Source organism: Diprion similis, chromosome 13, assembly GCF_021155765.1.
Source record: "Diprion similis isolate iyDipSimi1 chromosome 13, iyDipSimi1.1, whole genome shotgun sequence".
NCBI classification, from domain to species: domain Eukaryota; kingdom Metazoa; phylum Arthropoda; class Insecta; order Hymenoptera; family Diprionidae; genus Diprion; species Diprion similis.
Genome location: NC_060117.1, coordinates 2,302,525 through 2,326,641, shown reverse-complemented (window position 1 = coordinate 2,326,641; position 24,117 = coordinate 2,302,525). Strand labels below are relative to the sequence as shown.

Below are 24,117 nucleotides of genomic sequence, written 5' to 3'. Positions count from 1 at the left end.
GTTGCAGAAATCAATATATATATATATATATATATATATATATTCTTGTAAGAAATTGAACGATCTACGAAAAAGGTCTGATACGATTTTGAGAATTTGAATTTTTTTTTTTTCTTCACCGTCCACAACTATTTCCACCCGTTGATAAAATTCAAAATTACAAAATATCACATTTTCCTCAATCATTTTCCTTCTTTTTCTTCTTATTCTTTTTTTTTTCACGCAGTATACGTATATTTCATTGATTCTTTTACTTGTTCATACTTTATCCATTATTTATTATGCATGTTTATTTCTTTAAGCGTACGATAAAATCAGGCTGTTGTAGTAAAAAGTATGAAACAACATAAAACAATATCGCATTGTATTTTAAATGTTCGTGTAATTATAAAAAGTGGATAGATATACATCGATCATCCATTGTATATGTATATGTATGTATATATACATACTCATATGAATAAGAAAAAAATCATGAAAGTCACCATTATTTGGAAATAATAATTTTCAACGATTAATTAGGTTTCTTCTTGGTCAGATCTGCTTCGGTTATAATCACTTGACACCTGTGAGCGTACTTGTTGCACCTTGTATTTGCGCAGCACTCGTTCTGCGTGTTGCACTGAAATCAGACGTTTGTTCGTTATTTTTTTTATTTCTTTTTTTTTTTTTCAAACTGAAGATAGCGAAAAAAAATTAACGAATGTGCGAAGAAAAAAAAAAAAAGAAAAAAGAAAAGATGACAGCTCGATACCATAATTATAATGATCCGTTTTCACATTCGTTCCGGTCGTTATCGTTAGTTTGTTAATTTTTTTTTTTTTTTTTTTCTCTCCTTTTCTCTTCAATTATTTTTTATCAGTATATTTGCGAATTAACTGTATACGAATACATGAATTTATTATACCTATATAGAGTGATGCCATATGCAGTTCTTTGTATTTTTTTTTATTTTTATTTTCGTTTATATATATCTCTCTCTCTCTCTCGCTTTTTCTTTATCTCTCTATTTTTTTTTTTTTTTTTTTTATAAACTAAAGCTTCCGTATCGAAGCTTATGAGTCGATTTTGTTTTTCGGACCATCGTTTTCCGACGTCGATGATTTTTCCGCCGATTCCTCGACCGGTACTGTCGAATTTCCTTCCCTCCAAGCTCCGCTCTGTTTGCCCACGCATTTTCCCGCGTAAGTCAAGCACCAGAGATTCGGACAGCATTCTTCCACCACCCGGCACTGAATCTCAGTCAGATAATCATTTATTGTCTCATGTAAAATCAGGACTGGATGAATTATTCTTAAAATATACGTTATATAGAGAGGAGAAAAAAATTTAACCCAAATAAAAATGTTGAATTATTATTATTTAACGTGTTGAGACAATTTAGTAAAAAATAAATTTTAGGATACGATGTATACTTGACACATGTGCCAAAAGATTTTACTGAGGAATAAAGAAAATAAGGATAAGTTAGAGATGGAGAGAGAAATAATAATTTAGAAAAAAATATTTAAGGAAAATTTGAAAATTTCTAACTTCATTGTTTGAAATATTTCATTTCCATAAAGGTGGTTTGTAATATTACAATAGAATAGAAAACGTGAGAGAAATCGATGATTGTTCCAAGAAAATCGTATAAAGTAATAGAAAAAAAAAAAAAAAAAAAAAAAAAAAAAAAAAAAAAAAACTTATCCTAAATATGTAATAACTACAGTATGATTGAAATAATAATGCAATAGCGATGAATTAAATACAGCGAAAGCAATAATCAGTTTTATAAGCGGGGCAGCAGCTTACTTTCGTCTTTTTGAAATTTTTTTTTTTTTTTTTTTTCTTAAAGCTTTTTTAGGAAAAAAAACTCTTCAATTCGGATCTGAGGTTGAAAATTTTGATATCTGACACAGGATTTTTCAGAATTTATTCCAATTTTTAAAATAATACATTAATAGCAGCATGCAAAAACCTTGTCAATTTATTTCTTGCTTTAATTAAAACATTTGCGTTTTCATCTGTTTTCCAACTCTTTATCCGTGATAAAATAAATGAAAGCATATTTTCTTAATAATTGCGTTTATAATTTTTTTTTTTTTTCAAATCCAATTTTTCTCTTTCTTACTTTTCTGACTCACATTACTAAACTATTGTGCAAGTTATCTTCGTTGTTATTGATTACCATTTGTTATTTACACCAATGATATTATTATTATTATTATTATTATTATCGACTGACCGGATCACCGTGGCTCTTGCATGTTGGTCCAGCACTGCTTCCCGGTCTTTGGCCGGTCGATGCCGATATAACGGTTCCGACGAGCAGAGCTATGCAAACGTAAAACAGCAGCTTCGACATTCTCGATTTCTTGGCGTATCTCCTTTTTCTCTGTAATAAAAACGATCGAGTGTAACGAAGAAGTTGGCGAAAAAGAAAAAAGAGGCGGAGGAGGGGGGGGGGGGGGGGGGGGATAAAAAAAAATTTTGATTCCATTTCTCACGATTCTATCAAGTATTAACTATAGAATGAATGTTTTTTAACTAGAATCCGTTGATTATAATATTATTAATTAATATTATATAACATGTAACGATTTTTATTATTATTATTTATTTACAGTATTTTTTTTTTAAACTAATGATACTTGTGTAAAGATTATATGCGGGAATCTTGTAGTCGCGGTGTTATTCCACTTGGAAGATATATGTATAGAGGAGAAGCGAAGATAGATGGAAAAGAAAACAGATAATATTATCTAAAGAAAACGGATAAGAAAGAGAGAGAGAGAGAGAGAGAGAGACAGATTGTGACGGAAAGTGCAGCTTATTTATTGCAAGTATTTTATCGAGTGAATCGTTCGGATAGAACAGAATCGCGTCGGTAAGGTTCAGAGATTCTTCAGCTGTTACGTAAAGCGTATATGAAACGTCAAAAGTTATTAGAAAATACTTGAAGAAAATTATTGTGTTTTGTTTAGTTCGTTAAAATAAAACAAATATTAGCTGCAAGAATTATTTTTTTTTGTCTCTCCTTTTTCTCGTTACTCACGTAAATAATCCATTCCAAGAAGAATTTTCAATAATCAAAGTTGCTTACAGTTTGAAAGATAATTATTGCTTTGAAAATCCTTTCGTCAGTCAATTTTTTACTCAATATGTGTGTAAAAATTTTTAGCTCGTTGAAATCGATAGTTTTTTTAGTTTTTTTTTTCTTCTTCTTCTGAATTTCTTGGTACTTTATATATTTTTCATTCGGATATTTAGAATATTTTAAACAACGAGACGATCGAGATGAAGAAAAAAAACACGTCGAGATTATTTCGAAAGGCGTTGAGAAGAAGCTTGAAATTAAAATATCATCGATCCAAAAAATTCATCTATTCTAATTTTGACTCTTATTCCCTTCTTTTTTTTCTCATTTTAGCTAGTTTTTTTTTTATTTCTTCAATTATTTTCAGCCTTTCTTCATTTTCTTGACAGGATGAAAATCTAGAATTATTTATTATTCCACGAAATATTATTATTATAATTTGGATTATTATTGTTGTTCTTCTTACTCACAGTTTTTCTCTCCTTATTTCTCCTCCAGATGTTCTTCTCGTTGAAAATTAAGTCGCACTGACTTCTCGACCGCTGCTCTTAGCCTTCTTATAGCCTCTCAGGTTTCTCCCACACAAAGGCGATCTCTCTACTCGTTCATCGTATGAGTATAGAAGGAGCTATCAAGTGTTGACCGTGACGCGTTTAATGCGTGTACACAGGTCGCCTAACGAAGTGGAAAATAAGAATCGTGATCGTAAATCGTCTATGCTTCGATATTAAGGGGGCACGTCGGAGTAGATTGTTGGAAAAACTAATTTCGGGAATTTTCTATCTGAAAAATTGTTCATTCGATTCCATCCGTTGTTTTTCTTTTTTTCCATTTCAAAGTTTTTTTTTTTTTTCTAATTAACGAAACTGTGAACATTTCTACTTCAACGTTCGTTTTTGGGCCTGAATTTAACACCTTTTTTGGACAATAAGAAAATGAATAATTGAATTAAAAAAAAGCATATGGAGTGAACGAGACAAAGGCACGGAATCGAAAACATAATTTCGAGATAATCGAGTCTAAAGTTCGACAGATCCGACGCAACTTGGACAATTCTTCGAATTTCATTATGCAATTTACACACAATATTCTTCATACTTGAAAATTTCAAAAAACGCGAAAAAAAAAGAAAGACGACTTTTGAGATATTCTATTCCGATGTGTCCCCTTAACTAATTTCATGTAATAACGTTTTGTCATATAATTTCCTCGAACTTGTTTAATTGGTCAAAAAATTTCTTATCAAAATCAATCTACTTACTGATATTCTATATTTCTCTGTAGATCATTTCTGATGCAAGTTGTTCAATAGATTCGAACTAATGTTTATCGTTATAATAATTTGTCTTCTCTGATCTACAACGCTGATCCACTAAAAATAACTCAATAGTTGATTTTTATTCTTTCTTTCTTTCTTTCATTTTTCGCCATCACTTCTGAACAACGAATTTCTTTCGTTGCCGCGTTTGTTAGATTAAAAAAAAGTTAAAAAAAAAAAAAACAAAATCAATCCAAGGAAACTGTTGTACGGATATCAGGAATGTCTTCCGAATTCTTTGAAGGAAGGCAGAAGAAACTTTTTGCGCGATCAAATTTCCGTACATTTTTTTTGTTTCATTTTTTGTTTGTTGTTTTTTTTTTCTTTTCTTCTCGGTTTCAATTCATTGATTTTCATTCTACAGTGTATCTTCTTGTTCGTTTTGTTTTTTTTTTTTTTTTTCAGCAGTTTTCCACACATACAGGGTGTAAATGAATCAGCGATGGTTAATTATAATTGTTTTGTATTTATCGCGTTACATTTTTCAAAATCTTCGGAAATTTATGTATATATAATATATATATCATCTTGTAAAACATTGTCGTGCAATTATTCGCACGACGCGACGGAGGTATTAACGATGCACTTTAGTTGTCCTTCTCCCTGCGTCCAAGAATCTTGAATCTGGCTTCGGCCAAATCAGCTTCGGTTATTCTTGCTTGACATTTTCCCGCGTATGGGTGGCAGGTAGTTCCGCCGCAGCATTGCACAGCGTTCTTGCCGGTGCACTGGAATTTGATTTTTTTCAATTACGATACAGTGTAGCTATTTTATACTCGCTTTTATTCTCGAAATGAAAAGAAGTTTTTCCCGAAAATGAAGAGAAAAAAAAGTTTTCCAAAAATAAAAATTCTCATTCGATTAACGCGCGAAAGAAAGTTTTCGGTAAAACATTTTTTTTTTTTTTTCACACGATCGGGAAAACTTTTCATTCATTTTCTGGCAAACTTTCGACAGTTTTCGGAAAAATTTAGGATTTCAAAAAGCTACGTTAAAACCAGATATCAGAGAAGATTTATCCTCTACAGCAAAAAGACACTTTTCTCAATCAAATTTCAAAATCTCAAACTTTTAAACGGTGATTTTCTTTCATTTTATTTATTTATCTGGTAATAATTTTTTTTTCTTTCTATAAAAAAAAAAAAAAAAAAAAAAAAAAGGAATTTCTCCATACAAAAATCGAACAAGACATTGTTCTCGTTATTATTGTTATTATTATTATTGTTGGTGTCGTTATTTTTTTTTTTTGTTGTCGTTATAATTATAATTTCGTGGTTTCTTCTCTCGTAACTGCAACTATATGTTGTTTTATTATGTTTAAATTAACAAATTCTTTATCATAATCCCGTTGATGTTATTACAATTAAAGTTGCGTTATTATAAACTCACGTCGTCACCGTGACGGCCGCATTGATTTCTCGCCTGTGTTCCTACGTTCGATCCTCTCAATGCATGCCTATTTCCGTAATTTGTTGTCGCCGAGATGACCGTTCCGACCAGCAGAACGACGCAAAAGCAGAACAGGAGCTTCGACATGACTGATTATTGCCTTTTTTTTTTTGTCTGTAATGTAAAAACGGTAACTTTATAACAACAACAAAAAAAAAAAAAAAAAAATTCGACTTCGCTCGTACTTTCGTGATTTTCATATTTTTCACCAAAAGCTTGATCTAAGTGGTAAAAAAAAATTTCTAAACTTTATTTATTTTTTCTTCGATTTTCATCGTTCAGAGATTTTTATTCACATTAATTACATTATATCATTGAATTTGGAGAGATTGATTGGATTTTATATAGGAATTAAGGAAAATCTATGCAAAGCTATGACGCAGCTTTTTTGCCTAAACGTGGGAGTTTATATCGTTGTATGAGATACAGGAATGATGTCACCTGCGTTATTCCTTTTAAAACATTTAGAGAGAGAGAGAGAGAGAGAGAGAGAGAGAGATTTGATTTGATTTGATTTATTTTTTACACTTTGGCGTATCATTGGCAAAAAATGACAAAAAGTAAAAATTGCAAAGATGGAGCTAGAAAAAAGATAAATTAAAAAAAAATGGACAAAAGCAAGAAATGATAAATACAGAGAACTATGCCCACCAGGAAAGTGAAGCAAGTAAATTATGTGACCAAGCTGGGAAAACGTTTAAAGCATTAAATAGATAGATATGGTTAGGAAATGAGTAAAGTAAAGTAAAGTAAAGTAAAGTAAAGTAAAATGAGAGGGAGAGAGAGAGAGAAGCAGAAAAAGATAATGTGAAACTAATTGCAAGTTAGTGACTGTCATTGCGAGTGAATCACTTGTGAATCGAAACATGCCGACGCGTTCAAGGTTTTTCCCAGTCGCGATGTGTTATACGTGACGAATAGGAATGAAAGAAGAAAAAAAATGGATATAACCGAGTCTGTATTATACAGAGAACGAGAATTAAAAGATAATGAAAAAATTACTCACGTCCAAGAATTCGCTGTTCAATGATTATTTATTATTTACGCGTAAGTCAATCGTTATCGTTTATTTGACGCGTCGTCGCGTTGAGGAAAATAAAAATAATCCCACAAGGGAAAAATAGTTGTGAGGACAAAATTTATTTGCTTAATTATCCACTCGTATATAAAGATAAAGAAGAAATTAAAAATAGAACAAGTGTAACTTGACCTTTCCTATCTCGGTATTTGATTTCTTGGAATCTTGGAATTTCAACAGAACTCAGCGTCATTTATCACTTACGTTATGCAACACGTAGAGACGTAAAACTGATTTCCTATTTTACACTATTGACAGTATTCTCTTTTTTTTTTGAAAAAATTTACATGCGTATGTTTTTTTTTATTCATTTCTAAACATCGATTAGGCTAGGATTTAATAAGAAACGATGAGCAACCGTTATTCATACGTTAGGGAGAATTTTTTTATATCATTCTTCTCACTTTGAAAGGCAATAGTTTTTTTTTTTTTTTTTTTTTTTCTTGTTTTTTACACTCTTTCGACACCGTTAGAAGTTTTTTTTTTACAATTTTTCAAAACCATCTTTATCGATCGACACAATTTTGAAATCTGAAAAACATTTTGAAAAATTATGCGCGAGACATCGAAATTTTTAAGCTCGTGACCGAAGCTTTTTCTGATAAAAAAAAAAAAAAACGTTGAAAAAATTAGAAGCGGTAATCATTTTACTATACGTTATTGCTGAAACATTTTAATACGTCGTAACGGATTTTTGAACATTTTTTTTAGATCTTTCGGAAACATTTTATCAACAATCTGATGTGAAATATGAAAATATTTCGGCAATCATTCGCAGTGAAACGATTCCCGCATCAAATTTTTTTTGAAGTTTTGTTTTTTTTTCGGAAAAAAGCTTGAAAACAGTAAGAAGAAAAAATCTCCCCACTTCGGTTCTAGGCTCGAAAATTTTTATAACTGACAAAATGATTTTTCAGATTTTTAAACTGTCGAAAAAATCTAAAAAAAAAAAAAAAGAAAAAACTATTGCCTCTCAAAATGATATAAAAAATTGGAGGCCAAATCCGAGAGATCATAATAATTCTTATCGTATAAATCGTTAAGAGTCTGATAATTATAATTCTTTGAAAAAATTCTTCCCCATCAATTTTGAACAGTTTTTACTTATCTCCGTTGTTTTTTTTTTTTTTTTTTTTGTTTTTGAGCAAATTTTTGTACACACCAGAATCGAATCAGTGATGAATTTTTACTCGCCTTAATTCTTCGTTCGAACTTCTTCTTCTCGTCGCAAATGAAGTCGCACTGACTCCTCGACACTAATCTTGACCTACTTATAGTCTCATGTCAGTTCGGTTCCCCCATCATCGCAACGACGATAGTTTTCATAATCGAGCCTCTCTGCGTAGGAACAAGTTCTGCGCCGCTGCATGCGAACAGAGGTTAAAGTAGCTGCGAGGCGATTAGAACACTATCCAATAAAAATTTCAACATCTACCCAGAAACGGCGAGATTCAAGGAAAAAGAATCTTTTGAATTGGAAACCCTTTTTTTTTTTTTTGTCTTCAAATTTTCTCTTCGTCGTTAGATGAAATAATTTTTATTCGAGGGAGAGTCTCAAATTTTTCCAATTCCGAATATTATAAAAAAATTCAATCGAAACGTGCGATATAAAATAATTGTCATGGGCTCGAAAAAAAAATCTTCTTCCCGATTTTTCAAAATTGTTTTGGTTTTTTTTTTTTTCTTTTTTTTTCACTTATAATTTACTTGATTATTTGTAATAAAAACTTTTCCTACATTTTTTCATCAAGCTGACTTGTTTTTTCGTTCTATTTTTCAGGCCTTTCGTACTTCAGTCGTAAGCTGTTACGTAAGCTTGCTTGGAGAAGACGAGGAATCGTAAGTTACGCAGTTTTTACCAAGTTAGATTGTCACGTGTTTAATTCAATCTCTTGATTAAAATTCTGAAGACATTCGTCGTTGATCGTCTTAATTAGATCCGATTTCTGAATGAACGTTCGTTCATTTCACGTTTCACTGTCAAATATTTCTTTTCATGTTTGTTAAAAAAGAAAAAAAAAAAAAATTGCCCAATACCGGAATAAGATTTTGCAAAAATGTTTTATTCATATCCGACCATCTCTGCTCTTCCACGAATAACAAATTCTGCAATAATAACACTTTTATCTTACATCGAGTAATTAAAAAATACACAAATCGACACAACAAGAAATTTCTTAGAACATTGTCAGAGATATTGGAACGAATGTCAATGATCGCCATTCGCGAGGCACATTATATAATTATTCATTATAAGATATGTTCGTAATAAGATTTCATTTTTCTTCGGACACCGATTCTATTGAATTTTTTTATCGATTCGAAAAAAAAAAAACCAAAAAAAAATAAATTTCGGTTCAATAATACTTTCTGTTCAAACATTTTCAATTTTTCACCTTGGATTGAACAACATGACGTATGAAAAACTTAGCCTAGAAATTAGCGAATAAAATTTTTTTCTCAAGGAATGCTAGAATAAAAATTTAACAAATCGAAATAGTAACCACAAAAAACAAAAAAAAAAAAAAAAAAAAAAAACGAAAAAAATGCACTTGTCGCGCCATGTATACAATTACTAATGAACAAACAATAGATGATGATTGTTAATTATTCGAATTTAAAACTCGTGATATAGAAATTCTCAGGATATTTTCTCCCTCCTTTATCAACCGCTCTCTTTGTGCTCCGATTAATTTTATTGTTACGTATATTGTATATACAAACATTTCAAACGACTGAGTTGTAAACAATTGCGGCGAGAGGCGATGATTCGATTTCTTGGTACTTTTTAATGTCACTTGTAACTTACGCATTTTATTCATTCGTTATTTCATTCATTCCATTAATTCTCCGCGAGCCTTTTTTCTTTGTACTTTTTATTATTATTGTTATTATCATTATTATTCTTGTTATTTAAACTTATTTTCTCACTTTTACAGACCGACGTTCAAATCGTAAAAAATACAAATTTGCGATTGAAATTATCGTTTCTTATTGTAAATGCATATTGGCTTTAGAATCTTATTATTTACTAGAATAATGTTTTTGCAATAATTGTCAGACGATGTGAAATTCTCTAAGTTTCGGTTTTGAATAACTTATCACTTTTATCTGCCTTCCAATGTCATTTTCATTATGTTTCGTAATTCTTGTTCCTGTGTTTTTTATTATTATTTATTTATTTGTTTGTTTGTTTATTTTCCATCTACGTTGTATAGCTTGTTTAACAATTCATTCCGACTTATTTCACTCACTTGTTACGATATACATACATAAGTGTATGTATGTATGTATAATTCACTCGGAATGCCCCAGATATATAAATATATACATGGGGCATTCCAAGAGAAATCTAGGAGTCATTTACCTCAAGTCATCGGACCCTTGAATTAATTTTTTTTCGGATTGATTGCACCTAAAAAAAAACAAAAGCTTCATTTTTTAAACAGTTTTTTCGCTACTCCTTCGGGTGGCGCGACGATTGTTTTAACCCTCGATTTCACTTGGAATGCCTCATATACGCATGTTTTATCTACACGAATACATGCACTTATAATATGCGATAAAATGCTGCAATGTTGAAGTCTGCAGTATCAAACTACACATAATTAAAGCTTAACTTTGAATTTGTTCTTTATATATATATATATTTGTTTAATTACGCTTATATATCTATATACGTATGTTTGTACATATGCAATGTCGGTACTACGCAGTCGTGTCGTGTCAGATGACAAACAAACCTGAGACAAAGATAAATCGCATATTATACAATGTGTGTGAATTTAATTGTATGTTAAAAACATAATGCAAAGATTTTCGCTAGTGATTGCGAAATAGTTTGGAAGGAAAAAAAAAAAAAAAAAGTAAAGCCGATTCACGTCGGCTTCGATTTGTTGCCCGCTTCGTAATTTTTTATGCACACCTTTCGCGAGTAAAACGTCGTTGTCGTGGTTTTTTTTTTTTTTTTTTTTGTTTTTTTTTTTCTGCGGCAAAATCAAAAAAAAAAAAAAAAAACACCAATTTCTTATTCGGCCTATCGTTTCATTCGTTGATTATTTATATATATATATATATTTTTTTTTCTCCGTTTCCTTCAGTAGTAAAGTTGTAAAAACAGTGAAAGTTTATTCAAGGGGTTGTATGTAATAAGAAAAAAGAGAGGAAACGATTTTTTTTTTTCTCACGTCAATTTATCGGATTCAACGAGAAAAAAAGAGAGAGAGAGAGAGAGAGAAAAAAAAGAGAAACAAAATTTCTAGACAAGAGACGAAAAATCGGATCGTAAAAAGAACGGTTTTTTTTGTTATTCAAATTATCGCATTCGAGTCGACTTTAACATTTCGACGACTAGAGAATTTTTTTTTTTTTTTTTTTTTCTCTCTTCTAACACCCTCGACAAGAGACGAAAAGTCAAAACCGATAATAGAGATCCTGAAAAATCGAGTCCTCGACGAAAGTCCTTATTTGCGATGAGCACGGCGGAAAGCAATATTGTCCGGTTGATTTGTTATTCAATTGTTACACCCCCCCCCCCCCCCCCCCCCCCCCTTACTCGAGCAAGTCAGACTCTGTCTATTTGCTTTGCTGCTCTTTCGTTTCATTTTCCTTTTCCTCGTCCTCGTCCTCGTCCTCATCCTCATCCTCGTTCTCCCCTGTTCCAACTCGTCGGATGTACCTACTAACTCTTGACGGGCGTCTTATTTTATCGCCGCAGGTAAACATTATATTGCTTACAACGGTGTTCGGGCTTTGGGAGATCCTCGTTTCTCCTTCTTTCCTTCTTTCCTTCTTTCTTTAGTCATACGATTCTCATACCATACATACTCATCGGCGAAAAGTTTTATTTTTATTCACCTTTAATTTTTTCTTTAAAATTTTCGTTCTCTTCTTTTGCTTCTTTTTCTTCTTCTTCTATGTATAATTATTTTGCATCTTCTATATCCGAGCGAAAATCGAAATAGATGAGAAAGAAAAAAGAAAATACAGATCAAAAATGCAGAGAAGATTTTTTTTTTTTTTTTTTGTTGTTTTATTTTCTTCCTTTTTTCGCGGATTTGACTCGAAATTCATACGCCGTTTGCTTTTCCGAGTTTGATATTTCTTGCGTTGATGCGAGGTATAACATCTCGCCGTTAGAATGCTGGGAATCCACTTGATAAAATAATTCCAAGTTTTTAGAGCCACCGCATAACGCGAGAAATGACCGCTTTGTCGTTTTGCAGGCGAAGGCACAGTTACAAGTGTAATAAACTTGTTGACTGTTAAACGGGAGAAAAGAAGATGAGAAACGGCGAAGTTGAGAAACGGGATAAAAATGAAAATGGGATAAAAGGACTCGGGACTGGAAGGAAATTTAGAATTTGAAAAGTTGCGAAAACATTTGATAGCGATTTTTTTTTTTTTTTTTTTCAGAGGAACTTGAAGTAAAGAAATCAAAATCAAATCACTTTGACGAAATGTCAGAGTTTCGAACGTGCGAAAATTTTTAAATCTTAAACAAGATTTTCAGTTCTGTCAATTTTTCTTTGTTTTGGATTTTCGATATTTTTTACGTTCGGTATCCTGGTCATTCCGATTTTTCTCATCTTTTACATCCAATCTTCGAGTAAACTACGGTGTGAGAGTATATTTTAATTTTCAAAATTTTACCCTATAAAAACTGTATTTTTTTGAATTTTCAAACCATCGGCCTTCTCGATCATTCTTCAACTTAGTTGTTTCTTCGCAGTTTGATTTCTTTACTCCAATTTCCTTCACCAAATAATACGGAATCAGGAATTTTTGGAAAATTTCAATTTCCGAAAACGAGAGGAAATAAAAAAAAGATAAATTCTATCAAAAATTTGTCACACTTACATATATATATAGTCAAGACGAAAAAATCGACGCGTTCTATGGCGGCGTAATAAAGGGCGAGCTATTTCCGGTTACAACAAGAGAAGTTTACGTCGCACCCCAAAAAAAACCCTCGAGGCCCACCCCACCCCACGTGTATTCTGAAAACGGTGTCATCGTCGTCTCGTCTCGTCTCGTCTCATCTTCTCTCCTCTCCTCTCCTCTCCTCTCCTCTCATCTCACCCCCTCCCCTCCTCTTCCTTCTCCTCGACACTAAAACCGCACTTTATTTCTCGAAATAACCTTTGTAGTGGCGAATTCTTAAATGTCTTTTTCCACCAGGGGGTTGCGGGTCGCAGAGGGTGAAAAGGGGAGAACCTGGTCCGTGAGGAGAGGTTTAAGCCGGCGAAATATGCTCGAGTTTCTCACACACAGAAATTTGCGAGATTCATCTCCGGCAGTTCTGAACAAGAGAGAATCCACCTTTGCTTTCTCACTTTTAGTAACGTTTTTTTTTTTTTTTTTTTTTTTTTTTTTTTTTTTTTTTTTTTCTTTTGACCGTTAGTTTCAGGACGCGGCGAATCTGTTTTCGCTTTTTACGACCGAGAATCGTGAATTTTCTACCACCCCTTAAAACCTTGACCCCTTGATGTCTTTCGATCAGAAAGAAAATCGCAAAACGATCTTTTTCATCCCCAATCCCTCCACCCCTACCCCTTGTCGCCAAAATTGAGACACCGGCGATCATTTTCGATGGGCGATATAATGGGGTAGGTATACGTGATAATAAAATTTATCATCATACATCCCCGACTTTTATTTCTTTTTTTCTTTCTTTCTTTCTTTCTTTCTTTCTTTCTCGATTCTTCTCGCCTCTCGGTTTTCATCGTTATTCCAATGGTCGAGTGAGTATGCGACTCGTGTAAATCAGTTTTGATTTAATTGTTTTTCAGACAAAGAAATCTGCGATTAAGATTACCGCCAATTTTGGTATAAAATATTAAGTTCATAGGGCCTAAGGGGTGGGCAAAATGGGCCACCCTTAAAATTTTATAAAAATATTTTCTCTTTCAAAATGTTTTTCAAACAGTCAAAAATTACTTCTATCATTGAGCAACATTATTAAGCATTATTTTGAATTTTCAAAAATTTCTTTTTTTCTTTTCACTGACATCTGAAATGCTTTTTCATTATCCTTGGTTACAATGAAGTAAAAAAAAAAAAAAAAACGATTTAGCGTATCCGAGTCCTCGAAAACTCATGTATTTCCTCAAGTACCCCGTTCTACCCCCCCCCCCCCTCCCCCCCTCATACTGATATATCGAAAACCAAAATGAATCGTCAACATCCTAAGCGATTCACAAAATTTGCATTGTCAAAACCTAAATTCTCTTTAATTTTGACTTGACTTGACATTTTTGATTTCATCAAATCCTCATATATATATATATATATATCCTATTTCATTTTATATTATCTTCTTTCAAGGTAGAATCGAATCGCCGAGAGTGAGGGGCGGGGAGGAGGGTGGGGGGTGGGGGGAGGGATAAAAAGAGATGAAGAATGCGAGAATTATGTAGCAAGTCTTTACGACAACGTTGCAGAGATGCGAAGGGTGTGTTTCTTTTATATCTCAAAGCTCTATCTCCTCGACACGACACGACTCGACTCGACTCGACTCGACTCGACTCGCGTCACGCTGACGGATGTTGGTCCGTTTTATTTTTACGATAGGACACGAAAACCGCCCGCTCGACGAAAGACAAAACTGCAGTGCAGTCTTCGGCCCTTTTCCTCCTCCTCCTCCTCCCCTTCTTCCTTCCCCACGAGCTTTACTTTTATTTCTATTTTTATTTTTATTTTTATTTCTACTTTTATTAGTATTTTTACTCTTATCCTCGCAACACTTCTTCTTTACCTTCACGCGCGAGGATTTGATTCAACTTGAGAGGGCCGTATCGTTTCTACGACCTTCATCCCCCTTACCTGAAACACATTCTCGTATTTTTTATCATCAAACAGCTCTGCTACGCGTGCAATCTTGATGCACTTTGCCATATTTCGATTGTGCATTTTACTTGTATTGGTTTGTAGGCGTGAATGCATATGGCGTAGTCCTGTCTTCTTACTTTGAAAAGCGATAATTTTTTTTTTTTTTTTGTTCTTTTTCCCTAGACTTCTTCGACGAGATTAGAATTTTGTAAAATTTTTCAAAACCATCTTTGTTTAACAAGGCAATTTAAAAATTTGAAAAATCATGTCTCAGGTAGCAAAATTTCAAGATATCATATCTGACGGATGATTTTTTTCAGAATTTTTTCAGATTTTTACATTATCATCGATGAACAGATCATTTCTATCACATGGATTTTAGATACAACTATTTTATTTCGTCGTACTAAAAATCCGTCTCAACTAAATTATCATTTTCAACTACGTGTTTAATCAGAGTCAATTATCCATAATTGAATCATTAAAAATTCATCTCTTAAATAAAGATACCTCGCAAGTGTCGATTAATTGATCAATCGGAAAAACGATTAATAAAAAATCTCAATTACATAACCGATCTACCTCGATCGTTCTAAAAACCCAATCAATCCATAATTCGATTAATCAAAGCTACCGATCGATAGATCAATACTTACAGCCTTACCGGTATCACGTTTTTTGGCAAGTAAAAAACGAGAAAAATCAATACCAAAGAAAAAAAAAAAAAATAAAAAAATCATCTTCATCAATCCTTGGCTCGAGGCTTGACGAAAGAGCGAATCTGCAAACTTCCGATTTCCACCTAACTCACACTCTTGCCGTTACTTAAAACAAAGCAGAGAGCATTGAACGACCATGACCATGAAGTCGTCCTGCATGATAAAGCGAGTTGCTGGCTTTAGGAATCGAAGGTTTCGCCACGCGTTTCAAGCGTTAAGGAGACGAAGTCGCGAGGGTCGAATACTGGTTTTCCTGCACTCCGACCAAACAGACTGCGGTAAATAAATCTCTCAGAACGATGGTACTGTCCTCAGCTCTCGCTGGAGTCTAGAGTGTCTAGTCTTGGGGTTGTTTTACTCCTCGGTATATAGAATCTATTGCACCCCTTTACCCCTTACCACCACCACGACCACCATAACCACCACTACCCATTGGTTTCTCGTCGGATTCGTTCATGGATATTCCAGAGACCAGGATATAGTGTTGCTTCGCCTTGGTTGCTGCCAATGTTCTTCTTCTTATTCCAACTCTAGTGCTGTTGTTGTTGTTGTTGTTGTTGTTGTTGGTACTGCTGCATGTGTGTGGGTGAGCCTAAGTGACCGGACAATTTGATAATTGGATTTTGTGTGAGATAGCGTAGTAGGATACGGATTCTGTGATTTAGAGAGACTGACCGCTTCTCTGCTTCACACACAAACACACACACACACACACACACATTGCGAAGCGAGAAACCCCCGCGACGAAAAAACACAAATTTCGAAGTATATCTCACAGAGCCTCTTCATCATCATCTTCTCGTCCGATGAGTTTCTCCTCTATATACTTTTCTCAAGTAGATATGTTCTAACCAGCTGCACTGACGAGGCTAGACGATGTTTTGCACGTGACGACGACGACGACGACGACGACGACGACGACGACGACGACGACGGCGGCGACGGCGGCGCGATGCAGGAACCGTTGTGTAATTGAACGATTAATCACTCGGGATGCGTTAATCATGCTTGCACTCGAGGGGTCCGGAAAACTGAAAACCAACACCGCCGTGCAACCCACGGCTTTTTTGTACAACGACAATGTCTTCCGAATTATTATTCGGGATCGGCGGTGTTTTTTTTTTTTTTCTCTCTTTTTTTTTTTTTTCTCTCTTCATTGTTTCTCGTTTTTCGATAAGAAAAAAAAAAAAAAAACACAAAACAAAACAAAAACGTAAAGACGGAGAAACGGTTTTTTCTTTCGAGATACTTTTTTTAACGCAAAGGTAGCGAAAAGATGAGAAAAAAAAAAAAAAAAAAACTTTTCAACATTTTATTTAACAGTTTTATAACGGACAGGTTTGATCAAAAATTCTCCCCTAAGACGGAAATTTCGAACAAAAAATTTCATCCTCATTTTTGGCGATCTTATAGAAATATAAATAAATAACGAATTAATCAAAATTGATTTATTTTCTTTTTTTTCTTTCGCACTCGATATTCTCACTTAAAATTCGATCAATGATTGATTACCGCATATATATATATATATATATATATATATGGTAATACCGTTAGAAAAAACTGATCATTGATTGACGTTAATCGAAAATCAACTTATCAAACAAATATCATCGATCATATTTCTGAAAGTTAAGCAATATTTCCGATTCGGATGTTAATTTTGAATTTTTTTTTTTTTTTTTTTCTTTCTTCACGCAAGAGCATGTAAGAACTCCCCCCGTCCCTTTCCCCCCCCCCCAACCAGAAAAAAAAAAAAAAAAAAACTTTCCACTCACGTATCCCGTCACCGTGAATTCTATCGCACTAATTTTGTTGTGACCAATGTCCAGTTGAGATATGCACCGAATGCAGTGGCGTTGGTCGATGCGGGGGGTTGGTGGGGCTGGGGGGAGGGGGAGGGGAGGGGGGGGGGGGTTGGTACGTATATCGACTAGCTGATCGCAGAAACGCGGATGGATGATTGAATTAGCCAGGCTCGCTGGCTTAATTGTTGTACTTTCACTCGCTCGCTCGTTTTTTCGCCATCCGCTTTTCCGGTTCTCCGATTTAGCCCCCCTCCTCACCCTTTTTTTTTACCCCCCCATTCCCGGCTACCCTGCCGCTCACTGGATCTACGCTAATTGATAATTACACCAATATTATAATAACCTATTCACTCCAATTAAAATTTTAAACAATTCTTTAACTTCCCTTTTGGGTTATTTTATTTTCTTTCCTTCGTTTCTTTTTCTGTTTTTTTTTTTTTTCTTTCTTTCTTTCTTTCTTTCTTTCTTTCCTCGTTATAGTTAGGATTTTCTTTCTTCTCACTCACTTCTTTGTTTATTAAAATTTTCCCTACGGTAGATTGTTTTTATTTATTTGTTTGTTTATTTTTTTTTTTTTCTACTATTTTCAGGTTTCGTTCTTTCGCAATTTTTCTCTATTGCAAATTGTTGGTGTCGAATTTTCTAACGAATTTTTCTACCGTTGGATTAATTTCGTTTTTTTTTTTTACTGTTTTATTTTATTCCCTTTTCTCGCCAGTCAATTTTACAGAAAATTTGTCAACAATTTCAGATTCGAGGCGAATATTTCAACGATATGAAACCAGTTTTAACTTTTCCTCTAACTTTTCATATTTTTTTCTCTCTCTCTTTCTCTTTATCATCTAAATTTTTTTTTTTTTTTTTTTTTTTAATTTCTAATTTCCACGATCGTTAATTAATCTTCTACGTATATTTTTCATTATCGTGTAATTATTTGTAAAAGTAACGTAAGATACGATGTAAAAGTACAACGTAAAAGAAAATCGGTCAAGCTACAGCTTCAACCCTTTTGAGGCGATAATTTTAAGAGGTTTTTTTTTTTTCTGGGACGAAGATGCTTTTCTTTTAATTATTATCAAACTCTTGCGACTGAATGAAAAATGAAAATAAAAACATTCGAAAATAATTCACTGTCTCTTGTAAAAAATGATCAATTTTTTGTCCGCAATAAGTCTATAGAATCTAGACTAAGAAAATCTCGTCAAAATTATTCCGCAGAATTCGAAAATAAAAATAAAAATAAATAAATCACATCACGCATGGGCTATTCCACGCCAACTCGACCAGTCTTAAGCCTCGACCATCTTAAAATCATTTCAAATTTTCCTTTCCAACATTCCATATTCCCCGCATATTTCAAAATTAAATTATGATATTCAAAAATTGCTAATGAATCCGCGATTCGTATAACTCGGTTTAAAAATACGCATCGTGATTGCGGAAGAATTCCCCATATATTGTATATATTCACGCATCCTTATCAACCGGGGTAGTCTCGTCGGGTTTTAAAACGAGAGAGACAGGGAGGAAAAAAGGAAAAGGGAGAAAGAGAGAGAGAGAGAGAAAGAGAGAGAGACATAATACAGTCGAGTTCGGCGAGCGCTGGCCATTTCCTAGCAATTTCCTGAGGCTGTTTTTCATAAAAGTGAACTGAACTTTTGAACCGCTCCCGCTCACTTCCCCCGCTCCTCTTCGCCTTTGGAATAAAATATTTCGTTAAGTAGTCGCTGCTGGACACTCGGAATCCACCCTCTCACCCTCCAAGTTCCCGAGTCCATAGCTACGGTTATAAATGGCTGTACTCACCTAAATTTTCACATAATTTTTCCTCCCTTTCGCAGTATTTTCTTTTTTTTTTCATTTTATTTCCTTTCTTTTTTTCCCTTTTTCTTTGTATGCAGGTTGTTTGGCTGGTTCGTTGTTCGATTACGACTTTTCATCGCCACTAAGTAGGTCCGACTTCTATTATACTCAACCTAAAATAGCTGACCAACCTTTATTCCATAAGTATATATATATATAAGGTTCATATCAGAATTTACTTTTTAATATCTCTGTGGTTTTAGTTGATTCTTTGTTTTAATGTTTATATACTTTCAATTTTCACGAAGTCACAATTACTAAAATATTTATCAACATCGAGGAGAATGAATAAATGAAAGGGAAAGGGAAAGGGAAAAACAACGTCAAAATTTATTGATAGGAAAATAATTAATTAAGAACTCTGAAAACAAAAGTACATTATTTTCTAAGATCTCTATCTTCGCCGTTTTATGTTTTCTCATCATTTTTCGTATTTGAATTGTGTGATTTTTGCTATTTTCAGTTTTTCTTTCTGCTCCTTTTACCGCTTAAATACCCTTCATCAACCTTCAATTTCAAATTCGTTTCTTCATCTACCAAATTTCGTACAAAATTTTTATCATACGGTTTTGCAATTTTTTTTTTTTTTGCTCCTCCTCCTGCTCCTTCTTCTTCTTTTTCTTCTTCCTTTAACGTTTCGACGATCAATTAATACAACGGAAAATACCGCATGACCTGCACATGTCTTTGCCTTAAACGTTGGCCAACTTCTGGCGCCATCCGACGTTCGTTTCCAGAACTAGAGACTTGGTTTCGCCCGTGTGGCGCACGCGTGACGCCGTGGCGTTTGAAAAACAACGGTAATTCGAACGCTGAGGTCGGTTAGCTCAGTCGGTAACAACGGGAGCTCCGAGGCTCCCTCGGCCAGCTCGATACGACGCATCAGCCACAATTATTGCCGCTTGACAGTTGCAGCGAATTAAGTCGTAGCTAGGGAAGAAATGTAAAAGAAAAAGAAAGAGAGAGAGAGCAATAGAAAAAAATAAATAAAAATAAAATAAAAGACGAGTAGCAGAAATAAAAAATGCAGAAAGAAAAGCAAAAGAGGTGGACAAAAAAATTGATAAGTTCTGCGAAAAGAAACCTCAAAAATAAAAAAAGAAAACGAAGAAATTAGCTCCCTCACGGGATGATGGTATAAATTTTTTTCACAACAATTTTCCATCGATTTCCTTCGTCATTTATCTTTCCTTGTTAAAATTTTCACAACTTACAGATGCCCCGAGTCGATTGAATTTCTCTTGAATTGTAAAATTGGCGGGATTTTTTGTTTTTTAATTCAAAAGTAAATTCCGCGCGTAAGTAAGTCAAAGTTTCGATTGGTCGGGCTGTTATTTACGTAGAACCAATCGACGAGTGACTTTACTTTGTCTATATCTATATCTGTAAGGTATATCGAGGAAAATTTATTCGCTGTATAACTCGGAGGTAGTATTGTAGGCATATATATATATATATATGTATATACACGAGTATATATATATATATATATATGTATAACCTTTGTACGTAGATAGGTAAAGTACTCAATCAAGACGACAAGAGTGCTTGAATTTTCAATTAAAAAAAACCTCCAGCCTTTCAACTCTTCGATCTTTCGTTCTCGCACAAGCAAACGTGTATGTTTGCATGTATATATGTATGTATATGCAAATACAGGTCATGCAATTGTCTCTGTAGTATGTGTATCTCCATCTATTACACAATGCATCGTACGTACATCTGTATATATGATATGCACGATTTAACAGGCAAAAGATAAAGTAAAATAAAAATGAAAATATTTTTAAAAGGAAAATAAATCTGTTTTCAATCTTTTCTAATTTTTTTTTTTTTTTTTTTTTTTTCTTTTATTTTGAGTATTTTCTACGCTACATAGTTGTTGTGTGGTGGTTGAATTTATGCATGCGATCGGCGAAAATCAATGATTAAAATCGAAAGAAAAACACTAATTTACCCAACGTAAAAAATTTTCATACGTATCGATAGAAAATTTAGGTATTTACAATTTCTCGTCCGGTCGATTAAAAAATGTATAAATGATAAAAAGATCTAAACGGAAGTAAAAAATTCTTAAGCAATACGTGATAAAATGTAATTGAAAAAATCCGCATAATTTTAGGTTTAATAAGTTTCGTTCATGGAAAATCGATTGAAAGTGTAATTGTTTTTTTTTTTTTAATTATGTAATTAAGAAAAAAAAGAAAAAAAAAAAAATGATAACTTGAGGATCTGTAACCTTGTAAAAATTGATAGAATGAAAGATTTGCTGACAACTTTTTCGTAAAGCGTCAGATGAACTGTAAAATTGCTCTTTAGCTTTTTGTTCTGTCTTCAACAGTTTAGTCGAAAAATACCAAATAACTCAAAATTTTCAGAAATTTAAATTCTATGACTCTTTAGAAAGTGGAATTTTGAGGATAGAAATTTTGCTCAGTGACATTTTTTGTCCAAAATTTAATGCTCAATACAGTAAGTTTATTGATTTTATAAAAAAAAAAAAAAAATTTCCAATGCCATTTAAACGGGAAATGGAAAATTGCAAACAGAATATCTTTTTCGTCATGTTGAACGATATTTTTACGGTGATTAACGAAAAAAAAATGGTCACATTTTTTGGCCCACCCTAATATATATATATATATATAGGCTGGTAGTGACGCATTATACAAAAACGTGCACCCCATGATCTCGATCTGGATGATGGTTGAAAAGTATGGGTGATGCACACAGTTGCAACATTGCATGGTACCCCATACAGGTTGTGGCGAAAATTTTTGCACACGGAACGGTTCCCCGCCGCTGCTTTGCCAGGGTGCAACACGCAGACCGATTCACGTGGCGTGTAGGTGAGAAATTTTGACGCACTAAAACCAACGCATCGCGTATACCTCGCATCGGGATCACCGCCGATAATACTATACACGCGATGAGACCATGGGACATGGATGGCCTGATTGGGGTGCAACTCTATGTGGATGCAGTTTAATTTATATTGCATCACAAGCCAGTCGCATCCACAATCGTTCGTTCGTTGGTTTGCAAGCGCTTTCTCGGCGGTCGAGAATTTTTGAAATACTTTTTTTTTTTTTTTTGCAGAAAAATCATTCTCTCTCTCTCTCTTTGTGTTTATTTTTCTCTCAATGTTTGACGTCGTCGGTTTCAACTATATGTGTGGTTTTACTGTGTTAGTGTGTTGTAAAGAGTTTTTCTGAACTTGATTCGATTTTTTCGCAATTTACTGTTTCAGCTGAACTTTATGTTCTCAAATTGACGATCAACTGATATTACGACGTCATCGATAACCCATCACAACGACTGAAAACTTTTCGTCAGCTTACAGTTAGCCGTCGGTAAGTCTTTTCTCTAATCATGTTATACTCAATGTCCGTCAGTTTTGATGCCATTAACCATAATTGTGATATAACAAATGTAGAATCCATGAATCGAAGCCGGTATTTTTTTTATATCCTCAGGAGAATTGTCAGTGGAAGTTAGTTTATCTCTGAAATTCATTCACTAGACGAACTTCGAGTCTTAGTTTTCAGTGCGGAGTGAATTTTACGACCAGATATTAAGTAACCAGAGACCAGAACTGATTTTTAAATTTTTAAAACCAAATGAAAGTTCGTTTCATTTTTTCCTATAAATTTAAACTCCTTGGAGTGATCTTTCATTTCCAGACCGTAAATTGACGCCGTTAAATCGGAAGCCATAAGGCGCGACGTCCTCGGTTTTAACCTATAATGCAGTAACACGATCCCCGTTTGAAATTCAGAATGTTTGAAAGGCAGGGAGGAGCGGCATATGGTCAATTAAGAATAGTAAAGCCGCGATCCAAAGTAAGAGAAGCAATTACCCTCGTTGTTGACCGTTTCCCATATCCAAACACACACACACACACACACACAAACACACACACGCGCGCACATGATCCAGGATATATCAGGTTTCATCAGAGGCGCATTTGGTGCTCCGAGATGCACGATGCACGTACGTACCTACGTCGTGACTTAATCCTGTTTTGCGTCTCTGTGCACAGCATCATCATCATCATCATCATCTTCATCTCCTTCTTTCCCCGCGTTTTCATCCCATTACTCCATAAAAAAAAAAGCTGACCAACTGGTCCTCGAGTTGTCTTGGACATTCGACATTCTGTGTTAACGGTCAGATGGATTATACCAGAAGAGGGTGAGTCTCCGACTGACCAAGATTCTCACGGTGCCACAAACGGCTGACCCGTTAAAATCTAGGGGAGGGGGGGCTAAGAAGGGACGCCGGAAATTTTTTGACGAGCAAAAACTGTGGAAATAGACCAGTGCATGATTAAAATCAAATATTGGAGGGGGGGGGGGGGACCAGGTAACGTGAACGAGTGTTTTATATCTGCAGTTTATTGGATCTTCTGCTTGTTCAGAAAATGATATTCTATTAGAAAATGGTATCGCGAATGTTCGTTCTTCGGCGAAAACATTTGTCACTCGTAGCAATAAGTCCGGAATGGATCATCAATCTGCATCAATTGATCTCTGCTCTGCTCTACCTGCGGTGGAAGATTAAAATCGGAAACTATTGAAGACTCGAATATCGAGGAGGGAAAAGAAAACAAAAGGTGAGTGAGAAAAAATTGAACTTGCAAAATGGTGGAGAGTATCTATCAATGTGGAACGAGTCTGTGTGTCCGTACCGGCTTGGTGAAACGGAATGTTATTGACCCTCGTACCGTCGATGGTTCTGGACGGATATCGGACGTCTGTAATGCAGCGACCTGCTGTTTTCCTCCCTTGAACACGTCCGCGTTTAGTCCCATATATAGGGGATTTGTTTTTTTTTTTTTTTTTTTCTTTGTCTCATAGAATTAATGCCGGACGAGTTTTCCCACTTTTAGAATAGACCAACTTTTCAATCCGTTATAGGAACTTGAGCCGATTGAGATTAAATATCACACGATTGGAACAGCGTCGAGGATT

The 24,117-nt window shown here is 34.2% G+C and overlaps 2 protein-coding genes across 2 annotated transcripts; both read right to left on the bottom strand.

Annotated features, from left to right (window-relative positions):
* Nucleotides 1–474: 474 nt before the first annotated feature.
* On the bottom strand, nt 475–3,674 carry LOC124413930 (omega-conotoxin-like protein 1). The gene is made up of 3 exons (XM_046894739.1): nt 3,550–3,674; nt 2,228–2,377; nt 475–622 (listed from the first exon to the last, which is right to left on the bottom strand). Exons 2-3 carry the CDS (start codon nt 2,345–2,347, stop codon nt 515–517), a joined length of 228 nt encoding a protein of 75 aa, XP_046750695.1. The 5' UTR covers nt 2,348–2,377; nt 3,550–3,674; the 3' UTR covers nt 475–514.
* Nucleotides 3,675–4,800: 1,126 nt separating this feature from the next.
* On the bottom strand, nt 4,801–8,179 carry LOC124413928 (omega-conotoxin-like protein 1). Its single transcript, XM_046894738.1, has 3 exons — nt 8,119–8,179; nt 5,787–5,960; nt 4,801–5,125 (listed from the first exon to the last, which is right to left on the bottom strand). Exons 2-3 carry the CDS (start codon nt 5,931–5,933, stop codon nt 4,985–4,987), a joined length of 288 nt encoding a protein of 95 aa, XP_046750694.1. The 5' UTR covers nt 5,934–5,960; nt 8,119–8,179; the 3' UTR covers nt 4,801–4,984.
* Between the last annotated feature and the right edge of the window lie 15,938 nt (nt 8,180–24,117).